The sequence below is a fragment of the Papilio machaon genome, chromosome 4 (genome assembly GCF_912999745.1).
Source record: "Papilio machaon chromosome 4, ilPapMach1.1, whole genome shotgun sequence".
Taxonomy (NCBI): domain Eukaryota; kingdom Metazoa; phylum Arthropoda; class Insecta; order Lepidoptera; family Papilionidae; genus Papilio; species Papilio machaon.
Genome location: NC_059989.1, coordinates 4,660,881 through 4,676,037, shown reverse-complemented (window position 1 = coordinate 4,676,037; position 15,157 = coordinate 4,660,881). Strand labels below are relative to the sequence as shown.

General features: G+C 36.6%; 1 protein-coding gene across 6 annotated transcripts in view; it reads left to right on the top strand.

Annotated features, from left to right (window-relative positions):
• The window catches only part of LOC106710648 (phosphatase and actin regulator 4B), a 43,871-nt gene that overhangs the window by 25,161 nt on the left and 3,553 nt on the right, over positions 1-15,157 (top strand). For 4 of the 6 annotated variants that reach the window (XM_045677830.1, XM_045677825.1, XM_045677827.1 and 1 more), the window contains 4 exons: positions 9,947-10,054; positions 11,213-11,431; positions 12,787-13,000; positions 14,043-14,078. In XM_045677830.1, coding sequence (XP_045533786.1) covers positions 9,947-10,054; positions 11,213-11,431; positions 12,787-13,000; positions 14,043-14,078 — 577 coding nt within the window. The remainder of the gene's footprint in view (positions 1-9,946; positions 10,055-11,212; positions 11,432-12,786; positions 13,001-14,042; positions 14,079-15,157) is intronic. The other 2 variants (XM_045677826.1, XM_045677828.1) reach the window with 2 other exon arrangements.

The following is a 15,157-nucleotide window of genomic DNA, read 5'->3' as shown; positions in this document are numbered from 1 at the left end:
GCTTGCAAATTCTAATTAAAAATTAATTATGTACTTTATATTAACTGTATAAGCCGATTTACTCCAATTTTAATACTTTTAACATTCATTTTTTCAATTCTAACGAGATGTTAAACTTTTAAACTTATGATTTATAAATCATCATTTCAAAGCTTTCGGTACGCCATTTTCATCCAAAAGCTCTTAAGCAAAAGTTTAATCCTATTGGAGAAGGCTGATTATGATTTTATTTTAATTTAATTTTTAGTACATATTTCTGTAAAGTTTTTTAATGAACAAAGTCTAACCTAATTTTTATCAGCGCTAAAAGCTCGACATGTAACACACAACGGAAGTTTTATGCAATAGTTTAAGAAATAAAATGTTTTTTACTAACAGTGCTTAATGTTCAAGTTGCAATATTTTTGTTTTATAACACTTTATTGCTAAAAAAAATGTACAATTTGGTAAGACCACGTCGAATCGTTTGTAAAACTACTGCAGCGCCACGCACTTTCACGTGAAGGTAATTGATCATGTCAGAAACTTTCTGTTACGCTATTGTTCTCTTTTTATATACGCCGACAAATAGTTATACAAACACTGTACATTCCGTATCTTTTGGCGTAGCACAGATACAAGCGCATAAAATAAGAGAAAATATTGATAAGTATGAAAGTTAGTTTGTCCAACTAGAAATTCGCGTCGCATGCCCAGGGTTTGATTAGGTGAAGCACTAGATTTGCAAATAAGCATATAACTATATCTTTTGTGATACTTCTACGGTATAACTTAATACATTATATAAAATTGCATAGTAAAATACATATTTTTATATACGTGTGTTGTGTATAATACATAATACGTGTTCATATTAAATTGCGCGACAGTGTGAGTCACATTTCTATTGTCTTAAGTTTAATTGAACATCGCCATTGAAGATAGAACATGCACAAGTCTGTACTCGAAGTTATCAACAAGTTAGCTTTCAGTGTACGGTAGTCATGTTACGGGCCAATTGTGTTAGCCATTCGATTGTTATTTGTCCAAGAAAATCGTATATTCGGCAAATTACATATCGTAGGAGTTTATTCAAATTGACTCAGAAACCCACAAATTACCGTGTGTTTCTGACACCAAGATCTCCGTTTAAAACATATTGTTATCCCTGTGTTGTCCAAGATAATGACAGGAATGAAGATAGGTCTCAAAAACCCACGGTCGGTTAGATGTTTCACTGTCATCAGTCCCAGGCCGCGATTTCGACTGCACAAAAATTGACTGAAAATGAAGGGTCACCAGTACAAAGACAAAATATAACACGTTATAAAATTGTGAATGAAATCCTCCGATATGCAATTGGCCGAGTGCTTACGATTTGCCGGGACAAATTGCAAACAGGCGGCGTACAAGATTTGCCGGTGGCAGTCATATGACGCGAATCGTAATGGCGTTAATCGTTGTTGCACTTGTCTGGTGCCCGATTACGTAATGCACACCTACATGTGCACGGGAGCAACGGTGGTGGTGATGGCGTGGGTGTGCATCCGCACATGTGGGTGGATGACGTTTGGTTGAGTGTGCGGTGCGGTGTGCGGTCGTGGAGTGCGCTAGCTACGGATGCGAGTACCATCATACGCTGTCAAAATAAATTAAATTTATTAACGATGGTGATGCTCAATTGCCTCATGTTCTAAATGTAACCATTGTCACGGAACACAATATATTTTTTATATTTTTATTTTAATATATAAATTATATAGTGTTTCAAACAATGAGCACTTTTAGATCGCTGACGTTTGTTTCATCGAAAGATACGGTTATTTGTTAGCGCTTAAATTACGTTTAAATTTCGTTTTAACGGTACACACAAATAAGGCTATGAAGCTTCTTGTCTGTGTCGCCATTTTAACACAACTGTCTGTATCAGGAAGTAAGATCAGGTATCTTACAGTGGGGAGGCATCGGAAATAGCGCCGCGCGGAAATCCCATTAGTGAGAGCAGATGCAGCGGCCTAGCTTAATAAGCTATTACGTTTCTACAGATTGTTATGTCGATCTTTATTCCTTGCGTCTGAAAAACTAATTTAATGCAACTTTAAGGTCGATCTCCATTCCTTGCGTCTGACAAACTAATTTAATGCAACTTTAAGGTATTGCCATGTGCTAAATCTTGTAAACGTATTTATTACCTTCAGACCACATTCACACGGGCGCTTATTTTTACGCCGTTTAAAGCGGCGTTAAGCAATGAGCACTTTAAAATCACTCTTGTCTCCTTCGCCCAGTGCTTAAAATGCAACACTGCGCGATAAAAAAGTGTCACGTTTTAAAAGCGTTGTCGTGTGAAATGTATATGTTATATTTGAACGCGATTTATCGCGGCGTAAAAAAGCCCGCGGTAGCGCGTTAAAAAAATGCAATATAGTTTCGGAGTTAACTTATTGTGTAGACATGCAAGTTTTTAATTAATTTTGACAAAATTAGAAAACTAATTATGTCATAGGAGTTAAGGTAATATAGTAAAGTAGTTTTAGAAAATAATACTATCTTGTAAAATGTACTAATTTTAGCGGACAATAGAAATATGTAGATTCGTTTATATTGTCTTTACAACAATAGCTGCAACCTACATAAGACTGCATTCTAAACATGCTTGTTAACAATTTGTACTTATCATATTGTGCAATTTTATTTATATTTTATTATTTTGCACATGAAAATAAAAGAATTATTTTGGAATCGTAATTAACATTAGAGTATGAAGTTTTTAAAAGATTTTTAAGGAATTTATTTGAAAATTGCTAACATTTATCGTTTAACAGTATCGAGGATGATAAAGGTCAGGCAGCATGTCCGCCTCAAAGACATGAAGCCTATTTGAGCTACATATATTGTATACGTCGCAATGTATCTTTCTAGTTAATATTATTTTAACCGAAATAAGTAACAGTTTATAAAAGACTTACTTCCTATTTCTAGTTTTAATAATGTAACGTCAATATATTACCTAAATGTCACCCCCATCCGATCTCCCTATATACGTGAGAAACATTTAACGTAATCGTGGACTTACACTGCTGCAAAATTAAGAATTATTGAATTTTGATAAGAAATGAAACGTGAAGTAAATGCTTTGTCTTATAAGATTTGTCTTAAAACAATAAAAATTATACTAAGATAAATTTTATTGAACCCAATTTTTTTCGGTATATTACAGTTATTGTTAACACTGTCTTATTTAGGCCGTTATTTACGTTTTTGCTTAGGTCGTCCACTGAAGTGTGAAAATCAGGTTATTGTTTTTGTTCTGGAATTGGATTGTTTGAATTTAATCGACACAGTAAATACAAATTGTTCAAGTGAATATTTAAATGCTCCACGTGAAAGTAATTTGATTTTCAAGTATTAGGTAACAAATTTTTAATTTTTCTTTTAAGCGATGTTTCTCCAATTTTTTTTATAGCCTGAGAATTAACATTTAAAGAAATATTTATGTAATTCAGACATTTCCAAATAAAGCGTGAAAGAAAATTTAAAATTGAATTTTATTTTTGGGAATAAATAACGGTTCAATTTGGGACGCTCATACGAATTGGAATTTCCCGTTTATTAGGATTCAATTTATAATTCAAGCATTCTTTTGTCTCTGACATGGGACAAGAGAAGCGGGTCACCGAACTTTATAAAGCAATAGTGCTAGTCGTGTCGTTCCACGTTGCCCGAACACTAGATGAATGGCGATAAATTAAAAATTCAAAACAAAGCTTGGTGGCGCGTGGGCGGGCGGGCGGCTTAGCGCAGAGGGCGGGCGGCGATCGAAGCGCGCGCGAGGAGGTTCGCGGCGGGCAGGGGAGGGGCGGGCGGGCAGAGCGGGAGACGTAACGATCGCGCACCGGGCGCAGTCTTCCAGCCGCGAGCGTGCCGCTAGCATGGGCGACGTGGGCACACTCGCCGCGATGGACGCGTTCGCGGGCGGCGCCCGGCGTAGGCCCGCGCGCCTGCCGCCACCGCCGCCCTTCGTGCCACCGCCGCCGCCGCAGCGGCACGACCACGACCACTACTACGTGCGCCGCAAGTCGCCCGTGCCGCGCCACGCCAACACCCTCGCCCTCTTCGCGCGCACCAACGGTACCCTGATGCATGACCCGTACTTCATGCTACATGCGCCACGTTGTACTCACATCGCCCTCGCCAATGTCACAGCCTGTCTTATCATTAACCTTCACCCATTTTCTATTTCTTCTCCTGATCTGTTAATAATTCCGTAACTACACTAATGACACATCAAATTTGTAGATCCATTACGCTTTAAAAAGTCAATTACCCAAATCCATACATGCACGTTCCAATGAACTTTTTTTTATTAAAGTTGAATAAATATAATCTAAAGCATATCAGTAGACTTATAGCGTAAATTCACCTAGTATCTATTACACTTAACTTTTTCCTGTTAACAAATTATTTCGTTACATTAATTAGTATTTCATGATAGGTGGTGCGAACTGCGCTGCCTACATGTCCTCGCCCCTTCCTTCCATTCCTTAACGACTTCGCTATTGTCGTAAGTTCAGAGAAACTTTGTTTTAATATGCAAGTTTACTTCAAAGTACATTATTAATCGGGTTTCGTCCGCAATTTCATGCTTGCTTGTCTATACGCAAAAAACTGTAAATATTGATTATACCTGTTGTGAACTCGTTAATATCTTTAAATACTGTTGTTAGTTTTTAAAGATGAGGCTAATTTTTATTTGTAGATAAATGCATTCACACAAGGCAGAGAAAAGACTGTCGATAAAGTATTTGAAATAATTAATATAAACCCTAATTTACTTTTATTTCATTTATTTTTATTAGAAAAAGAAAAAATCAGTTTACTTTTTTTCATAGAAATTATATAGAAATAAAGAACATTTTATTAGAATCTGAAAAGAATTAAAACACCGGAGGTTTTCCGTTCAACTTTTTCGTAGTTTTAATAAACATACAATAATTTGAAAATACGTCTTTTTTTGTAGTTTGAAAAACGTTATTTCGTAACGCATAATGCAGATTTCGACCTGTATTACTTCAGTACACAGACCTTATGCGGAAAGGAAAAGATCTTTTCCGTATCTAACATTCAACCTCACTAAATTACAGCTACTCGGTACTATAGGTGCACCTAATTATTCGTGTAGGACGTATTCCAAACGTGATCTTGATATGATAAAGGGAGAAATAGAATTATAATATATGGAAGCATAACAGTTTATCGATGTTATTACAACTCGTGAGTTTTCAAAAGCGATATGCGTACAAACACGGATGTTTACTATGATATGGCGCCGAAGCGTCAACTAACGCAGAAGGCGTCACGACGCGCCGGCCTCGGTTGCCTATTTCAGACGCCTGTGCGCGCACGACGCCTATCTCTTTATTACTTGAATATCAATCACTACATTCCATGACTAATACCGTCGTAATTAACCTTGTATCAACAAACTGAGTAATATATAGGCTAAACTAAACGAAGGATGTTATATTGTTCACCAGATAAAACATTGTGTTCAGAAACTACACTAACGGGATCACAGGTGGCACACCTGCGATTCAATCATTTTAGTTATGTTACGCCCGCTACATATCTTCACAATTACTGTACAAACGAAGTACACAGTTAAAATCAGTTTTAAGGTGTGTAGGCAAAACTGAGAACAGTACAGTTTGACAGTTCGAATTTTGTCTACATACGTTCGAGTTAACTGAGTAGTTAGATGCGAAGGTGTGAAGCGAGCTTCGGGAGGATGCTATGACTGAAACTACGATACATCACAATCCACGTTAATAGAATCTAATACTCCGAATGATCATTATAATATTTCTTTTATTTGCACAGCTTGAAACGTGTTATGCTAATCGAAACTACTATCCACTGAAGGCCAAGAAAGTAGGTACAGGGCTGTTGAGATGTACGATATATTTATGTCCTTCGTGAATGCGGTTTTATACAAGATAATGATTTCAAATTACTTGGGTAAGGTTAAAACAGCTTGTAAAAAATTGTGTATAAAATATAACCTACAAAATGTTACCGCAACGAAATGTAATGTAAAATGTTCCTATGTACGATAGGTAAGTTGTGTGCGGTGTCCTTGCACGAGATAAAGGCAAAGCTGTTATTCGGGGAATGTCGGCAGCTGGAGCGTGCGGCGGTCGCGGCCGCGCGCCGCCCTTGACCTGCACCGCTTCCGCTGTACCGCCCGCCCTCGCTCCCGCTCTATACAAATACTCGATTTATCTCTTCATTCCAGTAAATAAAAGAATAGAAAATGAGCAGCCTCAGGGCAAATCAAAGTTTCCATTGTCTGCGCTGACTATTCTAGAAAAAATTGTTCTGTATAACAATCGTTCGCTATTTTAATATTTGACTGGAAGGTCACTCAGATGTAGACTACCGGCTATTATAATACCAAGAGTCAAGTGCAAGCTGTGCCCGTATGATACAACTTGCGGAAATAATGTTCTATTTTGAACCAGTTCAATGTTCTAAATAATGTACCAACTCACTGTACCGATACATGCGCAAGAATAGCAAGCTTAATGTTAATTCATTTGATGTATGTGTGTATACGATTTCGCAACATTCTGCAATTTGCTATTAGAGCAAGAATGACGAAAGAAAACATTCGAGTTATTCCTGGCAATGGTTTGAAAATATTTAGGTGACTAATGTCTATTTATATTAGTTTTGTATCGGGAAATATGGGTCAATTTCGTAATTTCACGTATCTACGCCTTTGAAATTAGATATAATTACGACGCACTCTTTGGAATCTTTATCCGTTTGATGGTAATGAACGTGAGTCGTGTTGGATCGCCGCCAGCGTTGCTTATTCGTTATGAAGAGTAACGAGTCGTTGGTACACAAGCAGCAAATTATCCAAGTTAAAGTGACAGCGCGTTGTATTTCGAGCGGTTTATCTTTCAGCGTGACGTTATTATCCGCTGCGAGCACGGACTGCGACCCATCACTGTCGCACGACATCTTCACGTCGCACGTTGCACGACTCCAGACAAATTCCACTGCTGACAAAATGTCGACCTACTTTACTCGATTTTATTAAATTATGTAATATATTTTGGCAAGTATAAAGCAATTTTTAAACTTTCTTTCACACTTCGTTTTTGATATAAAATTAGTTATGTTATGTTTCATAATATATCAGCTGCACGAAAAATACATTGTTTCAGTCTTGAAATAAATTGAAATGCTGTAAAAGTATTTTGTCTATTTCATCTAAATGTTAACTTGTTAAATTTATTTTAGTACTAAAACGATTTTCAGCTCGGTTTTAATTTTGTATTGTTTTATTAGATTACTTGATACATCTAATTCTAGAAGAAAATGATTTCTGTAGGTATTGATATAAATTCATTTAATTCAAATTCTTAGGAATCAGGCGATTTATCTTGCAATGTAACTTTGTAATTTTTATGTTTTATGTAATGCATTAACCACAATGTCGTTGTATAACTGCAACTTGTGCAAGTGTTGTGTTATCAACTGGTGTTATGACAATATAATTGAATAGCAAATATAATCTGAAGATAACTTTTATTGTTGTGAGACACCACGAACACGGATAACAAAATTTTATAACATTACTGTAGCAAAGTTTTCCGGTTTTCTTTATTAAATTGGAACACCAATTGCGGTCATTACTTTTAGCTAAACATTCGCGGCCTTTCTGTGCCTACGTAAAAACTTTTCTTAGCAAATTTTATAGAACTATGTCAGTGTGGCCGTGATTGAGACATTAAAAAACTTATCAAACGGCGTGCAAATCGGCCGAACCGTCAATGCGTATTCATCATGCGGTGAGTATTTTGAACGTGTGTTATTTCGTGATTTTCTGCGAGGAATTCGGAACATTAAGAAAACGTCGCCGACGAAATCTCTTGACATTGTGTTACTACTGAGGCCCCGCCGTACGGCACACTTTTGTCCTTGGGGCCAGATATTTACATATTTCGTCACTGCTGTTAGAAACACGATAAGCGCAAAAAAGAATTTTTATCTTTTAATTGAATATTCTTCAAAAATTTATTATCTTTAATTGTAGCGTAAATGCATACGCCGATTTGTTTTCTAGATATAAAACCGATTGCCAACCTGGGATCCGTAAAGTTTCATATATGCTTAAGTCGCGTTTAAGTACATTATCGGTCTTACATAACGCCTCAGCGAACGACCTCTAAGAGAGGGTGGCTTGGCCAAGGGCGACTGAATCGATCCGATCTGCGGCAGCCTCCCTCTTTCCCCGGAGCGGAGTTCTCTGGCGCGACGACCTCCTCTCCCTCTTTGTTCAGCAAACGTCGCTATCAGCTGCAAACAATCCTTCGAGCTCGTACAGAAATATGTATTGCATTATACATATTGAATCCGTCTTTTCGTCGATAAGAATAAACAAACTAAGTCGTGCCTCATAAATAAGTTATAAACCTTGCATTGTTTTCGCATTCCGTTTCTTCTATACTTATATGAATGCCATTAATGTTGTTTTGTTGTATAAACTTTATTTTATGCAGACACGATATCCGTTTCAGTTAATGGTTAGTTTTTAACTTGAGAATTATTTACTCTCATAACAAACTTCATCCTGCAGTAATTGCGGAATGTTGCAATTTTGCTTGAGCAATGGGCCATGCATGAAACCTGCACCGAGGTTAGTCGCTAGGAGTATGTAATTCTACATTGCCCAACAAAAGTCATTAATTAAAAATGTAAAGTAAGCTTATTTGTTTTAACAACTAAACCTAATTATCCTCAGCTTTGTGTTTGGTGTTGACAATACCTTTGTCTTTTAATTATCTTCGTAGAAGACTAATTATAACAACAGCTACCATTACATGGACTGTGTTATTTATAAGGCTCTACTTTTTTATCTTTCAAACGGAAAGACAGAGATCAAGCTTTTAAGCAACACTTTTATCTAGAAGTTCACTGAATAGCAAAACTGATACGCTAGGAAACGTAGAAAGTTATTTGTAAAACCGCAAATATTATGGGGCTTAGAACGGAAAGCTATTTAATACATACAAAATTAAATAAATTTATTTGTTAGTGGTATGCGTAAATAATAGAATTCCAGGCGCTCAAGAGGCTTCGGCCGCGGGCGACGCGGATGAATGGGAATCGCGTGGCGCCCAGCCGGCAGACCGTCACTCTCCGCCTATCGCCTATTAATAGACCCATCTGACTCGTTCCGCGACGCTTTTACTTCGCGTTAAAGTTTTACTACGTATACCGCACGCTCACGATGCGTAACAAATGTACTGAGAAATACTACATCAACGCTATCCGTATCGGAAGCATTTACACGTAACCATAAGTATTTACAATACTTTATGTATACACAATTATGTATTCCAATAAATTAAAAGTAATAATAATGTAGTTACATCGTCCAAGAACTTGTTTAACGTGGAAGGAGACGGGATCAGTGGCCGCTTTAAATCCAATGCAATTATTGTCTGTGCCGCTGTCGCCGGTACCAAAAATAGCCCTGATGAAGTCCCGTTGCCTTATAAAGCAACTTGAGTGACAGCACACGTCATGTGCTCGGTAACCGGACATTAAATTTAAAATTTATTGTAGATCCCATGTAGGAATATGTATATCCTACCTACATACCATTCCAATTCTTTTTATAAAGGGCCATTTTCAAATTTTTATAAAGTATAGCTTAATTATTTTTTTTAAGAAAAATATCGCAGGCGCATGTTACTACGTGAGAGGATAATTTATTTTTTAGTAGGTTAAGGCTAAGCGTGGCATAATTTAGATACGACAAAGTATATGAATATATTTATTCTAAGTACAAGATATTTCTTTAGCCAGTTCATGGCCATTTGAGCATCGTACATTATTGTGCACGTTTAACGCCAGTCACGAAATAAAGAAATCTGTCTTTTGTTTTCAGAACCAAAGAAAGACAAATTGGAAAATGGTGGTGAACTTGTGAGGCCAGAGCGGCCTAACTCCTTGACGGCGGGCAAGCTGCCGAGACGAATATGTTATCAAGGAGACGGTGAGTGAAATATTTAAATATCTTACATAGAATACATATAATGTAATATATAAAATTCATAAGTTATTCTCCCCCTTACTAATTGGTTATGAAGAGTAGCTAACATCTTAGGTATTAAACGGGGTTTAAATTAAATATATGATTAACATCTAAAGCAATAGAAAGCTACTAATTTTCGAAGCATTGAGGATTATTCAAATTTTGGGTAACGTTTGCTTTGTGTACAAGTCCAAATAATTCATTGCATTGAGGAACGACGCCAATATAACCACAACCTCCAACTTTTAAAGAAATGTATTCTAAATGTGTAAATACTTTCTAAATGTCTCGCTCCAAGTGAATTATACAGCGTTTTAGACCACACCGTATGAATAAATAATAAGAATTAGGGCCATAATGTAAGTGGGTATTATTCAAAACACACTTGAATTATAAAGAAGGGTCGCAAAGTTATTTCACGAAAATAAATGTTGCATGCTCCAGGCAGAAATAAACCAGCCAACCTTATTTGTTCATGTCCGTAATATGAACCTTGTGTCGGTTAACTATACTAAAGTTTTGTCATATTTTCTTTAGATAAAACTTTGAATAAATTTTGACACAAGCTTATATCTCAAAATTTCTTAGGATTTAGTATTTTTCTTGCGATTTTATATTTTTCAAGTTATAAGATATCTTTGACTTTGGCCAGGCTGTTACATTTCGTATTATGTGATATGTATTGGATTAAATGCATACCATTACCACCATTCCATTGTGCTATACCAAAATAGAGGCAATTTTTATGAATGAATGAGATAAATTGTTCAAAACGTCAGTTGGACAAGGTCGCTTATAATTAATTATTATGTTTACCAGGGTCATGCGTATGACGAGGCTGACATTTGTAAGCGATGTGGTATGCAACCTTTGTGAATATACACCGAGGGAAAACATGATTTTGTTCCATTACATAATATTGAAATAATTCCTTTGTTACTGATAACTTAGAACGTAGACATCAGGTTTAGTACGTATACTGCAATGAGCCATAAACAGCTAAAGAACCTTTAGTTAGTCGAAAGAATTACGATCTCAAGAAATTGATTCATCGATCTTAACTTTTGATTCCCAATTTAGCTTTAGCTGAACATATAGTATTATATATTTTTAACTCAGTGAGCGGATACGGAGGTGGAGGTGGGGTTGGGGGTGGAGGCGTGGGCATGGAGGGTGACAACTCGCAGCTGATGCTGTCCGACTTACCGGAACCGCCCATCGCGGTGTCGGAGATCGGACCCATCCCGCCGCCGCCTATGTTCAGCTCGCCCAGCCCCACGCGGCACCATCATCACCACCAGCACCAGCACGCGCTCTCGCACCATCCTCTCTCTGACTGTAAGTAATGTAATTTATTATGTCGAGTCGAGGGTTGTTGCTTTAAATTCAAAGTTAAACACTCTATTATCTTTTAAAATATTGTTTCTCTGTCTACCCCACTTGTGCCAAAAGGCGAGAAGAAAAGATAAATTTTCTAAGCTTCGTATACTACAGAACTGAAGACGATGGTTGAATAAGGATGTTTATAAGATACGTGTTTTTTCGTTGTCATAAAACAATACTTTGCAACCGGTTAACCGATGTGTCCTCGGCTGTGCGGCCACAGTAATTACGAGGCTCGGCGAACGTTTTGTGCGAGACTCTACTAATTAAACCATCATATTGGCTTTTGACGACACAAATACTGCACTACGTTCGTTTGATTACAAATAAGAAACTGTTTGCAATAGCTAAATGTGTACTATTTAATTTTAAGTGCCCGAATATGCAAGATGAATATGTCCAACAACAGAGAAAGATTGACAAATTATTTTGTATCAGAAAGAAGGCTCTTAATTCACCACTTTGTTTTTTTTAATAGTTTTCATTGTAAAATGTATACTTGCATATTTTCTTACATTTGAATGAATGATGTCACCTTACAATTTACTTTGTACGTATTCGTACAGTTTAAATTGGCAACGGACCTAATTACTTGCAATGTTTGTATGGCAGATGAATCATTTAATATTGATTACGATCTATTAATATCATCATGATTCGTCATATTTCTCTGAAATATCTGGCTTGTTTTTTCTTTAAAGGAAAACATTGATTTATTTTCAGACATGCCAAATATTTGTACGAACGTACTTCGAAGTGAAATAATACAATACAGCAACCCTCCGAATTAAATTGAACGTGATGATACATAGATCAATGTGCGTTCATTCAAAATAAATTCCATCATTTACATATATCATATGATGTATAACTTGTATGAGACAAGGTCAATTGTTTTACGTATAAATAAATGGAATCTCGTTTATCTAATACAAACAGAACTGGCGCCATATTTTTATAAAATGAATACAGGATGTAAAACATAATATTGTTGTATTTATACCTTTTATATATTTTATGTGTTTGAGTTATAATTTATATATTTATTTATGTAATATGATTTAAGATTAGTTTTTTATACATCGTAAAAATGATTTAAAGAAGTAGTTACCATACTTGATTAGACTCCAAACTACCAAAAAAAATCTACCACATTCAGCTGTGGTCGGGTTTTATATTTTTTTAAGGTCCATTCCACATTCGCTCACTTCTCAAAAATGGATCCCGACCTATACTTAGGGAACTACGGTTAATTATAAGTCTTTGAAATTACACCATGTAATATTGCTATATACATTGTTAATTTTCAGCCGAAGAGGAGGACGATGTGGAGGAGGAGGAGGGGGAGTCGCTGGGCGCGGACACATCTCGTGTGGAAGAGATCCCACCCAAGGAGCCGCTGTTTAACGCCGTGCCGCTCAAGTCGGCGCTCAAGAAGCGGCCCGCGCCCGCCGCCTCGCCTCAAGGCACGCCTCAAGCCACGCCGCTAGCGCCGCGGCAAGATCACCACCACGCAAGCTTCAAGTTAGTTCCATATTCTTGAATCCATTACTGTATTTATCTAGCCTTTTTCATTATCTTGACAAAGCTTGTGAAAGCAATCAAGTGTGTGATCAGTCAAGCTGCGTATACAAACAATCACTCACATGCATAGTTTTATTAGGATTTTGTGGCAATTCTACAAGAAGAGTGACTACTCAAGTTTATTTTATGGCAATGATTCTTCTTATGTATGTAACTAGAAACTTCTTGTATAATTTTCAATGCGATAATTGATATATAAATTGATCATATTTCTTTAAAAGTAAAATATGTGCAAGCGAACACGTCATATGTCCTTTTAAGGTCGTAACAAAGGAGTAACTGTGTAGGTGACACACAAAAAAAATTCTATGTTCTATAATGTAGACAGGTTATCTGTCACTACCTACGCACATAGAGAATCTTTATTAGAAAACCAGTTATTGCAAATCTATGATAGATCTACCGCGTTTCTTCATATGTGCGTAGGCAGAGATCGCAAGTCGTCCTTGCATACTTGTCAATTGTTCCTTACACGCCTCTCACCGACTTTAAGTAACGATCGAGAGATTTTCCGATTGTTATACTATTCTATACCGATATTTTTTTTGTCATGTTGGCAACATCGGTATGATAACAATGGTCACTACTATATTTGTTTTTCATTGAGAAAAAAAGAAATGTAATTTACCTAAAAAGGATCTCTAATAAATTTTATGTGAGCCTGATAGTGAAATCTTAAAGATACTGAATGGTCGTAAAAATAATTTCAATTGAAGTATTGTTTCTAAAAATATATCCTATATTTTAAACAAGATTATAAAAATTTTATGAAACTAGCATAAACATTATTCACATATAACGCTTTAATTAATTATATACTCTATTAACACATATTCTATTTTAACAATAAGTAATTGTCTTAAAAGTCAAGAATACGAAATATTTTCTATAATATCAAAGTTTGTATAGAAGAATACATTGCATTTATCATCTGGGCTTGATAGTGAAATGTGTGCGTTTATTTTTACCATGCGCTGCCTAGCAGACGGCCGCCGCCCAAACCGAGGATCCGCATATGGTAACAGTCCCTCAAATATTGTCAATGTTGTTGAACACGCATCGCCCAGAGACCTCCCGACGGTCAGCTTGCCTTCAGCCCATGCCCATGCCCCATACCCCCATGCATCGTACAGCGCACGCTTACGACAAACTTCCACAAACTAAAATCACCTTTACGACCGGCACATAACAATGCAGGTGTTAAATTCAAAGGCAATGATTTTACTAACTCACATAATTAATCTCTACCGAGCATCCATTGCCGTGCTGTGGTTGTGTGTAACAAGATAATGTTCACCTCTGCAATTCAATATTCTGATAGTTTTGTATCTGACTGATGACTGTTCTCTATTGCTCTTAAATGTTATCGCTGTGTTGCATGCAATTGTTTTGTGCAGTGTGAATACGAAAAAAATTTTTAGATGTATTTCTTAAATTTAAAGTAAAAGTAGAATACGTTGTTGTCTCTGTATTTCTATATCCGTGAATTTCACTCATCGCTTGTAGTTAAAACGATTCGTTCCCGCAAATGGCGTGTCGCGGTACGCTTGTTACCCGTGGCCCGCACGACTGCGTCACGCACGTTCGCCTGCGCGTCCAATGCGACCGGACAGATTTGTTTTCAGTAAAAAACAAATGTACTAAAGCCCCTTTCCGAGTGCAGTTTACCCAATATTCACTGACCCACTGCAATCCCAATAATGATTAAAATATTTTTTTGTATTTTTATACTGTTCTCGTAACAAAGAAATTTAAATGTTACCAAACCACTTGAACCTCAATGTCGAAATCATGTTGCTTTCTAAATAGATTACAGAAACTTAAATTTTAACCTATTGTTCTTTTCTTAGTAAGTCTCATGACGTTATCACAAGTCAGCTGGTGCTGAGACTTCCCTAGTTCTTCTATGCATATTGCCGCACATGCGATGCATCAATGTCATAACTGTCCAAATATTAGCTCCATAGGACAGTACTAAAACTGCAGCATTAATAGTGTATTCTGTAAATGGTGAACTAGCCATTTATTTGGAGTAATACTATTGTTAACTGATATTATGATATTGGTGCACCGGATGTCAGATGTTGCTTTTTTAAT